At 38.8% G+C, this 14,066-nt stretch overlaps 1 protein-coding gene across 1 annotated transcript; it reads left to right on the top strand.

The window, feature by feature from the left end:
• The first annotated feature begins 4,428 nt into the window (after nucleotides 1–4,428).
• Nucleotides 4,429–7,055, top strand: prlh2r (prolactin releasing hormone 2 receptor). Its single transcript, XM_067614407.1, has 2 exons — nucleotides 4,429–5,487; nucleotides 6,442–7,055. Exons 1-2 carry the CDS (start codon nucleotides 4,534–4,536, stop codon nucleotides 6,766–6,768), a joined length of 1,281 nt encoding a protein of 426 aa, XP_067470508.1. The 5' UTR covers nucleotides 4,429–4,533; the 3' UTR covers nucleotides 6,769–7,055.
• Nucleotides 7,056–14,066: the final 7,011 nt, after the last annotated feature.

The following is a 14,066-nucleotide window of genomic DNA, read 5'->3' as shown; positions in this document are numbered from 1 at the left end:
AATATAGAAGTCCAAACGTGTATGTGTATGTGTGTGTGTGTGAGAGAGAAAGGGGACAAACAGCGTCAGTGAAAAAAGCTCAGTTCCCTGTTGTGTACCTTTTTGACTGCAGTATATTTAAATGGCAGAAAAGAACTAAATTTTGTTGATCCACAATGAGTAGTAGATCCACCAATCTCGTCACAGTCAATTTACAAGTCTCAGTGAGTGCTACACCACTTGTGAAAACAGTAGAATAATGTCTTGTGTAATTCTTGAGGAGCTTTGTCAAGTCTGAGAAAATAACATAGATATATCACCTGGGTATCTCTGCTTTTAGGTCTCTGCCTGGTCTCTGCCTGCTCCCTACTACCAGGCAATGATCCCTTAAGCCTTTGCATCAAGACATCTTTGTTGTCAGGCCAGCGGTTGACAAACTGAGATTTGAGGATCTTGTGAGGGGATACCTAGGCAGTTTCCAAGATATTAGGAAAAGTTTGATTCAATAGTAACTTAGTGAAAATTATTGTTTGAAAATTGGTAGAAAGAGAATGGTAAAAGTTCCTGCTCACACAGTGTTTAGACACAATGTTTATTAAGTTGCCAGTTTATTATGTACACCAAGCTAGTCTACCCTCATCCATGGGGTAGATAAAACATAGGAAACACATGTCAGTAGCATTACTATACCATAAACTGCAGCCTCAAAATATGACAAAGTTGAATTGACACCTCTCTAAAACAATATCAACAACAACTAAACAGTATTACTTCACAAAGTTAGTATTTATTGCAGATTCATTGTATTAGTCTGCAAAAGTTTTAGTCACATATACTTAATAAATGGGCAACAGAGTGTAATTCTGAATGAAATCAAACTGGGAAATCTTCTCAAATAGAGTAGATTTGAATGACAGAAAACATGGCTCCATTCTCTAATATGAATCAGTTTTAATTGGGGTCCTTGACATGAAAATTCCTTTGGGGACCCCGTCTTTAGCCTGCTGTTTCTTAGTAAACCCAGAAGACTTTAAGTGTGAAATTAACTGAATTCAGCACAAGTAAAATAGTGTTTGTCCTCATTTTTCCATCATTATATTTTCTCAACATAATATTTGGACTGAAAGTTGAGGATCTTTGTTACACTTACCATGTCATTAAGAATCCAATCCTCAATCATCAAGGTCTCATAGACCCCTGCCTTGTGATGGTGGGTTGGACTGGGATGACAGATATTGGTGTCAAGCCACAAATGGCAGGAAATTAAAAATTTGTTTGGCACCCATATTTGAATAAAATGTAATTTTCATCTCTGGAAGGTGTTAATAAGGAAATCCACCTGTGATGTCTCTTGGGAAAAAAAGAGTGTCATCCCTGGGAAAATAATGAAAAAATGAATCTTTTTCTTTTTAATTTTTTTTTTAACTTCAAATAGATTTTTGCATATGTATTGATTTGTATTTATAGAGTTTCCAAAGAATTGGATTATATATGTATTATTATGTCATTAAATGCATTTTTTTTCAGAATAACTTACTTTTACTTACTGTCTATTTTAATTTTTCTCATCAGCTCCTCACAAAGATTCTTCTTACAGACAACTCCATCCTATCCTCTGGAAAATGGCTCCAAGGCACTCAGATGAATCTTGAAGTCCACTATCTAAAATGAGTCTTTAACACATTGCACTGAACTTTGATGATACTGCACACCATAAGGTTCTGGTGACAAGTGTGTAGGATCAAAAGCATTTAACTTGAAAACAGAAGAATCCTGCATACTGTCAATCATTTTAACCCACATTAATTAGTCCTCAGACCTTCATCAGGCAAAATTCATACAAACAGAGCAACTGAACTGAACAGAAAAATACATAAAAATACTACAGACCCGTAATATTTTTACAGTATTACAGTATTTGTTTTAACATTCATGGTACTTGTACTATAAATGCTAAAACAAATACTGTAATTATTTTCCATCTTTTGATTTAGATTAACATGACTTCTAAAACAATGGTATGAAAAAGGTGATTGCAATGTAATGTAGCCTAATCTTAGTGATATACTGTATAACATCCTTGTTTCAATATCTCCAAGAACAATGAGGCTCTACTTGATTACTAAATACTAGATCATTACTGCGCCCATAAGCTGTGACATCAGAATTAGAAGATACATGCTGTGAATTTGATTGCTACCCATAATTGTGTTGATTCCGACCATAAACAAGACTGAGACGGACCACAAACGCTGTTCTTCAATTCATATAAAATCAATGATGATAAAAGTGCTTTAAATGTTTTCCACATCCTCCAGTTCACAGACATAATTAACTTAATATAATTAACAATCAGCCCTCTTTTCCTTTCAAGTAGTTCTATGCTAATGAATTTTGTCCTGGATCTACCCTTTGCAGATACTCACTTGATGAATCACACCGTCACCGTCCTGGTTTTGGGTATAGCTCTGGTAACAAGCATCATAATTTTCAATTCTGTTTTAGTATTATGAATATTTAAAATGTGTACTGTTGCATGGAGAAACATTGTGGTTTGTCAATTACCTGTTAATTGTTTGTTCTATTCCTTAATGTTGGATTTCTGGGTCTGTTTGTCAAGAATGTCGCTGCAAATTGAAAAATCTCAGCTGGAAATGTAACATGCAGCATTAAAAATTATTCATGGTACGTGGGGTGCAGACTTTTTATTATGTTTTTTTTCTCCTCATAATATTCAAACAAAGCCAGGTCTTTCACTCAGTTGAGATGTCTGTAACAGGATAAATTTAGGACACCTACTAACATAAGTGACAATATAAGGAGAAATAATATCATAAAATGTGTCAGGGTCACTATAAATTGACTGTTTAATACCACCGACACATAAATCCCAGTAGAAACATTATAGTGATTGTAAGGGAGATAAAAAAAAAAAAATCATAAAAAGGGGCAAGATCATTATAAATGCACTGTTTATTAGGAGGGAGCCACTATAGGTCCCAAGAGGAATATCATAACAATGACTATTCATTGTGGATGATACTGAGTGATATTTAAATGACAGACAAGGCATGTTTTTTTATTTCATACTGGAGGTGACTCACATGAATACGTACTGTATGCTGTGAGAGGGAGAGAAAGAGCACACCTCTTTATTCTGAAGCAGAGCAGGCTGCAGTGCACAGCAGTGGGACTCCCTGCGGACAGAGGACACTAACAGGTGCTGGACTGTGCAAGTCATTTTAAAAAAGTCTTCATGACATCTCTCAGAGGTACTCTTTTATTTTCTACTTAATGAAAAATTATGAAACTGTCAAATTTGCATTAGATTCGATTAGATTAAGCATTTATTTAATTATAAGATTTAGGAGTTTGTTAGAATATTTTTAATGTCTTTAAGTCTTAGTCATTGCTTTACATGAATCAATTGATTTCTTATCAGGTCAGGTCAATGAGACAATGATGTAACTCAGTTTTGGACACGATTCAACAAATCTTCTTGGGAAAATTCAGATAGTTTAACAAGAGGAATAACATTATGACAAATACTGTGGTCAGGAGGTCTTGTTCAGTCTAAGTAGGTAATTAATAAGCACTTATTCATGTTTTACAGTATGCCAGAGAAGTTTTTTCATTTACAGATGAACATGTAATGATGCAGCTTCCAAGTTTCTTTTGGTACTATTTGGAATTCGGGTGAGACGATATGTTTTTTGCAGGTCCTGGTGTGTTTGTTGATTTTGTACAATTGATGCAATTAGATTTATTGCTTTTCTATGAATGAAACTGATAAAATGAGGATGGCAGATTGTATCATCCTCATTCAATCTTGCAAATTTAAAAAGAAAATACAATGAAGTGCACCTGTCTGACATATGTTTTTTAACCAAACAGTTCAGTCAAAGTCAGAAACAGCTCGCTTTCCAAACCTTTTGTGAAAAAATATAGAACAAATCAGCAATCAAGCCCATTTTCATGCCCTTGCATAACATCTGATTGTACAGTGTCAGACTGTGAGTATTGCTGCTTAGCAATAACTGGATCCTTGATGTCAGTGTAGATTACATGAGCAGGTGTTTCAGCAGATGCTCAGGATGACATCTTCAAGACTCAGTTTGATTGTAAGGGAGGACATTTGGAGCTAAGAGAAAAAGAGGTGCCAAAGAAAAGCTCACACGGATTGGACTGATGATTGCTTGCTGGTTATGAAAAGAAGAAGAGGAGGGAGAGAGAGATGGAAAGAGGAGATGGAAAAGATTTGTAGAGGCAGAAAGAAATATAAGGTGATGTAGAGTGAACAGTGCAGGGGGATGAGATGCTGTTAAGATGAAAGTAAACAGATTTATTATTGTTAATGGTGGACATACAAGCCCTACTTCAGCTTCTTAATGAAATTGACTGGCTGAGGGTTTTGAAGATTATCACTAATCAGTCTCTCCAAATGTGTCTCAGTGCACGCTTCATGCTGTATTTCATCTTGAACTTGATATAGTCTAACTTTGTTTAATCATATTATTCAACAAATTATATATTTTTACAGTATATATGTAAAATATGAAGAAGGTTATTTGGAATGATCTCACAATGAATTGTTTGCTATTCTGTCTTGTGTTGTCTGCAGTCATGGATTGGGAGAACCGATCCAGGGTGAACTCTTCTTCTCCAGTCTCTCCTTCATCACCCTCCTTCTCCTCCTCTTGTTGCAACTCCTCTCGCCCCTTCTTCTCCACCTCACCGTTCTCTGCTTCTTCCTTCTCCGGGCTGGACCTCCTGTTCAACCTGAAGCTTCTCTTCATCCCTCTTTACTCCGTCGTGGTTCTGATCGCCTGCTCTGGCAACCTCCTCCTGCTCTTTCTCATTTGGCACAACAAGAAAAGACATAACACCACCAACTTCCTCATCAGCAACCTTGCATTGGTCGACCTGGTCATGTGCATCTTCTGCGTCCCTTTGACTGCATCTTACGCATTTGACAAGCGTGGATGGGTGTTTGGACCCTACATGTGTCACTTTGTAACTGTCATGCAGTCTGCGGCTGTCTACGCGGCGGTCCTGTCCCTCATGGCCATCGCAGTGGATCGTTATGTTGTTGTGGCATATCCCATCCGCAAAAGAGCAGGCTGCCAGTTCTGCTGCTGCCTAGTGGTCCTGATCTGGCTGTCCTCTCTGGCTTTATCCATACCCACAGCGCTGCACACCGTATACCTGGACCTGCAGGCTGCAGGCCTGGACATGGCCGTGTGCGAGGAGTTCTGGGATGGCCAAGAGCAAGGCCGTCTCATGTACTCCTGTTTCATCCTGTTCTTCTCTTATTTTGTCCCACTGGCTGCTGTCTCAATTTCCTACTGTGCTATATCCTGTCAGCTGAAGCAGAGGACCATGTCAGGCTTGACAGCGTGTCCAGAGCTGAGATCTGCACGGGCCACCTGGAGCAGAAGGAGGAGGAAGACCTTCTTCTTGCTGCTGGTGTCCGTCCTCTGTTTCGCCTTCTCCTGGCTCCCCTTACAGGTACAGGTGAATGGAAAGAAAGACTGATGGTTTGATGTGAAAAAATTAATAAGTGAAGGAGTAGTTCATTCATTCTTGCCAAAAGTTAATTGTGATGAGAAATGGTAAATACGGAACTATAGCTAGTAGCCGGTTAGCTTAGTGTAGCATAAAGACTAGAAACAGCTAGTCTGGCTCTGTAGAAAGGTAATAAAATCCACCTACCATTAACAGGTTACATCTACTTTGTTTTGGGGCAGCTGTGGCTCAGGAGATAGAGTGGGTGTGCTTGGGCAAGATACTGAACCCCAAATTGCTCCCAATGGTGTGTGAGTGTGTGGTTGAATGGGTGTGTGGCATTAGAAACACTGTAAAGCAGGTTGGCCCCTTGCATGGCAGCCTCTGCCATCAGTGTATGAATGTGTTTATGAATGGGTGAATGTTGGCATGTATTGTAAAGTGCTTTGAGTGGTCGGGAGACTGGAAAAGCGCTATGTAAAATGCAGTCCACGGTTTAACCCGTACAAAACCAACAAGTTTTAGTTTTGTGGGGGTTATGTGCCAAGACCATTTCTTGACTGGGAACAGTTACTTCAAGAAGTCATCAAAGTGAGGTTGCCAGCCAAAAAGTGGAGACTCTGCATTAATCCACAAGGTTTTGTTTTTACTCTTCGATTTTTGTATGGATTAAACAAATGAGACATAACATGCTAATTAGTGTTACATTTGGACAGAGCCAGGTTAGCTGTTTCCTGTATTTATGCTAAGCTAAGCTAACCAGCTGCTGGCCATAGTTTCATATTTGAATTATTGTACTGTCATGTGTGGTATCAATCTTCTCATCTAACTTGCGGCAAGAAAATGAATCAGCTTATTTCCTAAAATATCCAGCCACTTTTAAATTCCTGAAAGAATTAATTATTGAATTAATCATCTTTGAATGAATGCTTTGGATAATGTAGTTTAACTTTGCAGGTGGTGAATCTGATCCGTGACCTGGACACGGACTTCTCCATCTTGGGGAAGAATTATGTTAACGTCATCCAGGTGTCGAGTCACCTGTTTGCCATGAGCTCTGCCTGCTACAACCCTTTTATTTACGCCTCATTACACGACAAGTTCCTGTCCTACCTATGTCGTCATTTTCTGTCCCGGAGGAGAGGAAAAGGAAAGGACAAGGGTCAAGGGTCAAGCATCCTGACAATGTCGCACAGAGTGCCACGCATTCACACTTCGTCTTTTGTGGCAGATTTACCAGGTGCTGTTGTAAATAATATTGTTCCTCTTGACAACTATGCTTAAAATGATTTCGAGCTGTATTGGCACAATGATTTTACACATTGGTGTTTTTGTCAGCTCAGTTAAATTGTTGCATCAGATATGATGAATTGCATATTAACTCCAGATGTGATGGGAATGTTGTCTGTCTTCATACTGACAGACAGATGGACTGAGAGGAGGATTTATTTAAAGCACATTGATATTCAAAAACACCAAAATTCACAGAGTTAGGTAGCAAAGCTTTACAGTGATACACCAGCCACAGTGTATACAGTTGGTCAGAGTCACAAACAAAACTACACAAGGTCTCTGTACAGGTGTAAAAACATCAGCCTGCTTTGATTAAAAGGATTTATGTGACTGATGATTTATAGTCTTAACATGTATGGATATTTATGGATTGAATGTTTCATTAACACTAAACATCTTGTGATATTATATTATATATGTGCAATTGTAAGCTTAAAAATATACTTTAGACGGTGATTTTGAACTTGTCTTTGTATTAATACACAATAGATTTTAGAATTTTTCATTGTTCTTCAATTAATTGTTGTACATATTCATATCTTTGTGCATTTCTACACTGTACTTCATCTTTGTAGCCTGTTTATGTACATATGCATGTGCTGTTTGCTGTCCACTTTAACTGAGAGTATGTTTATAGTGGTAGTGGGTTAGTGGGACAGTGGGGTAGTGGGTTATTGTATGTCAAGTGTGGTATATGTGTGATATTACATCATTTTTGATAAATGTCACTCAATAAATACGTTGATTTAAATCATCTTTCTTTCTCCATTTATTTCATGCTGGTAAGAGGATAAAACAGGAACATGTCTCTGTATGTGTGATAATGAATGAACAATTTCTGTAATTCAGTCTGGCCTTGAGTCAACAATTGCTTTTCACACTTTCCGCTGTAACACTGTAACACTGTAACACTAACAACAACAGCTCAGAGCAGCTCTACTGAATCATGAGTCACCTTTCACTGACAACAAGCAAAGAAAACTAGCAGTCTGCTGAGTAAGGCACCATTGAAGAGTTTCTCAGCATTTTCTGACCTGTCGACCCTGTAGCGTTGCAGGGCCTGAAGATGTCATGACCTCAGCCATTAGAGAGCTGTCAAGTTGTCATCTAAATGCGACTGTGGCATTCTTCGGTAAGTTCCTCTTACAACAGCATAAATGGAGCTGCAAATTAAATATAATGTAAAGATTAATGTTATATTTCAAACCTAACATATGAAACAACCTGGAAAATTTCCTCTCAAGCAAGCCCACAGTGAGTTATGACACCAAGGTTCAAGAACAGTATTCTTAGTAATCACTTTAAAGTTGATGTTATTCAACAGTTGCTGTGTTCTGCTCTCTAATGAAAGCCAAATATCATTTAAAGAAGGCATATTTTGTAAGATCTTTTGAAAAGGTATTTTTTTATATTATCATTTTGATGAGACACAAGAAAAACTACTGAAAATAATCAGTAATGTTTCTGAGTGAGTCTGTTGACTAAAGTCATTAAAGTGCAATTATATCAGAATATAATGCAGTCAATTATGCAGTCTGGTATCTGGAAAAAGAACAGTTTGTGCGCACAGTTATCACTTTATTCCATATTAAGTTAAGCAGCTGAGTCGTGATTTTAAAAAATAAAACAAAAGCCACCTAATGCATTGCATTTTAAACTCTCTTAATAGCTCCTTTTTGTGAATCTCATTTTCTCCCACAAAATTTGTAATCTTGCAGGATATGTGTTTAAATTTTAGTCACACAGAACTCCTTTTTAGACCAGTTTACAGAGTAAACATACCGTATACATTTTAGCAGCTGATGTCTGGGAGAAGATTGCCAAGAGCAGGCAGTGGAAGTGGCGATGAGCTGCTGAGTCTAAATATATGAGTAACAGAGGATAAGGAGTGACACTTCTGCTAATGTGTCCTGCTGTCCTCATGTCTGTTTGAGTTGCGAGCATCCTTTATGAAAATGCAAATGTGAGCAGGCTTAATAAAGTCTTCACATTCAAACGTCAGTGGTCTTGATAAAGTAAGTGCCGGTAGTTGTGTGCCGTGTGTATAAATTTAGGTGATGATGATTCTCTTTCATTTTGAAGCTGTTGAACGCTTTGCATTTGTAACGAAGAAAAATGGAAGAAAAACTCATGAGCAGAGAGGAAACAATATAAATCAGTTCTTAAAAGACTATGGTGTTGTACTGATGTCTACTCTCATTGTCTGACAAGACAAGCACAAAACAGTGAGCATCAAACAAGACAATTCTGGAGAAACCTTGCAGGGCATTGTGAGTTGAAGAAAACAATCTGCAGGCTTTCACTTGCTCTTGTATAACATTGTTTTCTCTCTAGACTCACAAGACTCTTAGAAGAAGAAAAAACCTCCCATGGAGTCACAGATTCACCTGGAGGGTAAACTGTAGGCAGCGGTTTTAAAACACTGCAGAATAATTAGTGAGAGTTTTGATGGAGCATGACAGTCTCGAATGTTAGAGAAGTAATGGCTTAATTGTTTCCTCTGCCTCCATGTGGAGAGGATTTTGCACACAAAAAAGAGCTGTAAGAAAAACAAATATGTGACAAGCATTCAGCTTCAGCTCTTAAACCAGCACCATATTTTTATATATATATTTTTTTACAACTTAACAAGCAGAAAGTGTATAGCATTTTTGATTTTCCTGTAAATGTTGCAAAAAAGACAAAATCAGCACCAAACCTTCATGATAATTTGAAACTTTCCAAAAGGTAAAGCCAATGTGACTGTGATTCACTACATCACTGGTGTATACAGCTGCACAGAGGCCAGGAAAAGTTCAAAAGCCAGGAGAGTGGTGAAAAATTGGAATGAGTCATTCTGTGGCAGGTGTGTAATTTTAACACCTCAAGATGGACTCTTGCTGAAATACACTTTCACTCAGCTCAACCCCTGCCATGCCATGAATTTGAAGCCTCTGTGTCTCACCTCTCCTACAATTCTGACATCTTTTGTTTGAAAGACTTTGGGGACAAATGCAGTTTTTCCTCCAAAGTATTTGTATTTCCAAAAAATGGATAATCTCAGTGATTTAATTGGTCACATCTTTAACTACCTATTTGCAGTGGCAGAATGTGTTATGACCTGGTTCAAGTGGCCACAACACCTTGACCAAGATACACCTTGTCAAAGTTTAACAAGTTAACTAAACATTTACAATATGGGGTGTGGGATGTTAGTAGTTAGTGTGAGGTGCGTGATGCATGAATAGAGGGTGTTTGTGTGTAGGTGTCCTCAGGTGCATGAAAACAAAGTAAATAACTAACGCAATATAACTAAACCAAACCAAAATGGGTATCTGGTGGGGAGAGCAGAGAACAGAGAGCAGAGAGCAGAGAGCAGAGAGCAGACAGCCGCAAGCAGCAGCGACCAGCAGTCGGAGGAGAATAAGAGAGAGCCTGCTATGTTAATAACATAATGATGAGTTTATAAACTACACTTACACTTACAAATTACAATTAAACATTAAACCTATGATTCCCAAACATTTTGGCTTGTGGGCCCTTACAAAAAAATCTATTTGTGCCTCTTTGTCATGTTTCAGATGTCTATGAGTTATGAGCACTTCCACCAAAGAAACACTTCCCCTTACATGGTTTTAGTTAAATAAGACCTAAAGAGGTAGTACTTTCCAATATTTTCAGAAATTAATATTATATATATAATATAGATTAAAGAAAGGAAAAAAAGAATCCATATTTATACAGCAGAACTATGCTTTTTCTTATTTCCTACCCAATCATCTTGTGACCCTCATGAAGCAGTTAAAACTAGCTCTGCCTCGACCAACCAAACAATAAAATGCTGCTTATGCATTGATTCATTAGTATTAATTATGTATTTTGGTAAATTTATTTAAAATATCAGTCACAGTCTGATTTTCTGCAAAACAAGTGTTTTTACGTTAGTACTTTAAGTAAATTTAGCTCATAATACCTCTATACTTTTACTTAAGTAGGATTCTAAATGCAGGACTTTTACTTGTAGTGAGGTATTTTTACATTGTGGTATTGATAATTTTACTTTGGCTAAGTAAAGAATCTGAGCACTTATTCTACCTCTGCCTATTTCAATAAAATAATCATTAAAAAAATATCTGTACAAGCTGTCACTGCAGAAAACGGGACCAATATATTCAAGAGAGATAGCAGCAAAGTCATGAACACACATTTACCACACTATTATTGCGCACACACACACACACACACACACACACACTCACACCATGGCCCCATGAATTGAAGCAGCAGCTGAACTTTCTGACTCTCATCCCACACACGCCCGCTGTTTTTTATGCAAATTATTTACCTCCTTGTGCCATTTAAAACCTCATAACCTGATTGAATAGTGCCAGAACTCTCATAAATATTCATGGGAGGTCTGATTATTGAAGTTAGATGATTTATGTCTCCTTGTGTCTGCTTTCAAGATGCTCACACTCTTGTCTTTCCTGTCATGATCTATGTAGATAAATGGGATCGTAATCATTTCAGGTGGAAAGGTAAATGACATCCAGCGGAAGTAAACAACACAGAAGCTAGTCCTGTTAGCTGGTTGGTGTCCTGTGCTTGGAAGAAGTCTCTCAGCAAGATAAGGGGTTGTCTTACTTGTAATTAATGATGTTAACGTTACATTGCAAGTGCATCAGCTGGGTCACATCACAGTGATCACTTGAGCATCACAGCCTGTCTGACAGCCTGTGACAGGCTGCTATGATTATGCTGTGTGTGCCAGCTTGAGATTTAGATAGCACAGGCAAATCCGGGCACACCCGTGGCTACGCAGGTGACATGAAGACTCAGGATCAACAAGAAATGCAGAGACAAAACCAAAGAAGAGACATCACAAGAGTGAAAATCACACCAACAATGAAGAAAACCCTGACATATTAAAGACTCAGGGTAATACCTATACAGGGAAACAGTGTTTTAAATGTGGCACTTGTGGGACAACATTTGAGTACAAGTCAAAATTGCATGCACATCTGAGAGTCCACACAGGTGAGAAGCCGTACCCATGTAACACCTTTGAGAAAAGATTCTCTGAGCAAGGAGCATTAAAAGTGTGTATGAGAATCCACACAGGTGAGAAGCCGTATAATTGCAAAACTTGTGGAAGAGATTTCAGACTTGGACATCACTTGAAGATCCACATGAGAATGCACGCAGTAGGAAGAGATTCGGTCACATGCCAGACTTGAAAAGGCACATAAGAATTCATCCAGATGAGACCCGTACACTTGCAAAACATGCGGGAGAGCTTTCAGACTTTGTGGTGACTTTACAATCTACATGAGAAGAACCTGCTGCAACACCTGTGTGAAAAGATTCTGTCATGTGTCTGACAAGCACAAATAGCCTTAGATCTGCAAAACGCTGGAGAGGACTCATTTGTAGTGATTCATGGATAAAACACACAAGAACATGTTATGGCAGCACGTTGGCAAAAAAAAATCCATAAACATAACCAAGGGCAAAATGGAACAAGCAATTGAGCTGAAACTCCTGTCCGCAAGTGTTCACCAACTGAGGAGAATACACTCTTGCAATAGCTTGCAATAGCTAAATATCTTTTTATATGAATGTAAAATATTATCCATGATTGAGAGGTCACAATGTCTGTGAGGAAGGTGTAGTTTCCTTGCTATTACTATGTGCTGGATTTGTTCAAGGAGAACCTGCTGCAGGTGATCGATACACAGATGTCTTCAATTTTTATGTCTTTATTGTCAAAACCACAACCACAATTCTTGTGCAATGGTCTGATGACTGAGTAGTTCTGTGTAAATGAACATAATAAAATCAGAATAAACATGTCAGATATTTGTATAAAAATATAGCACGCACATGTAGAAAATGAAAACTACATTGCTTTCTCAAATGTATAAATTTACACTGTACAAGGCAATACAACTAGCAAACAGCAGATGAATAATGTGGTTGTGTATCAAACACTCATATCTAAGGCTGAAACAGCAATATCCCTCTTTAAAAGTGAGTTAACGGCCAACAGTGGTGCAACACTGCCCTTATGCCCATTATTATCAGTAGTATACATGCACGGCATCAATAGTGGTGGCTAAACTAGCTGCTGAGCTACACATGTTGTGCATGCATCATTAATTAATCTGTAATATAGTAAACCAACATAAACATAATGTCCTAACAATATACCTAAGACATGATACCTCTTTACAGCTAGTAACTGAGAGTAACAGTCGCTGCTAATATGAGGCCACACAGTTGGCAGAACACATGAACATGAGCCCCCTTAGATTGGCTAAAACACACTTCACTTGCAAATAGCAACGATAACAAACTTTCTCAAACACTTCACTCACTTGTGCTAGATGCACTTGATGCCAGATGACAGTTCGTAAGGACAGCGGTAAAGTCCTTAATCCAGGAAAGCATCACAACACTCTGGAACTGAAAAGAGCAATAGAAGACTACACAGTGCTTTTCATTATGTTCCACCATGTGGTGGGGGATGTACCGACTTGTTGGCATGTCTTCTGCACCAGGCTCCAGTTTGACAACATAACTAGCTTGTTCCAACATCTGTATCTCCACTATGAAGGCTGCCATCTACCTCCACCCGCTGGGTTTTTTCTTCCAAGTAGTTGATGGTCTCTTGATCCTGCTGTAATCTCATTCTGACCTTCTTGCTCTGCCAGGGGAGCATGTCCATCTGCCATAACTCTTCAGCTTGTTGATAAAGGTCTGCTGGTGGAGCCCCGTAAGACATGAGGAGGCAGTATTGCTCCATGAGGTATTGTTTAAGCCCATGGGTTGAACCCGGAAGTGTCCATCCAAGGCAGGTTCTGATGGCCACCATAGTCCCAGGTGGCCCAACGTGCACCAGTTCCACTGGTGTTATTAAGTTATGGTGGTCAGAGCAAGACAGGATGGATGCTCTCAAACTGCTGAATGGGAAGATCCCTCAGGTGCCTGAATTTCTAGCACAGGGCTTTGATGGGATAGGTGTGCTCTCCTAGGCCAAGGTTTGATATGGTGAGGGCTCTCTTGATGTTAAAGACCTGTTTAGGAGAACTTGCTGGCGAGACGGTGAAGGAGACGGCCGCCCCGTGAAGTATCTGGAGCTTCTGCCTTAACCGTCGTCCAGTATGGCATATGTCTCCAGAGTCTGATCTCCATTCCTGAGCACCACTTTGCAGACTTGAGGAGGCCTTTCTTGATGGCACTGAGAAGATTGAAGATGGCACAGTTGTTGCGCGATTGCTTGCTGGAGCTCATATTCTAACCAGATCGTT

Source organism: Thunnus thynnus, chromosome 16 (genome assembly GCF_963924715.1).
Source record: "Thunnus thynnus chromosome 16, fThuThy2.1, whole genome shotgun sequence".
In the NCBI taxonomy this organism is placed as follows: domain Eukaryota; kingdom Metazoa; phylum Chordata; class Actinopteri; order Scombriformes; family Scombridae; genus Thunnus; species Thunnus thynnus.
The sequence above is the reverse complement of the archived record's forward strand: the minus strand, read 5'-3'. Positions and strand labels throughout refer to the sequence as shown.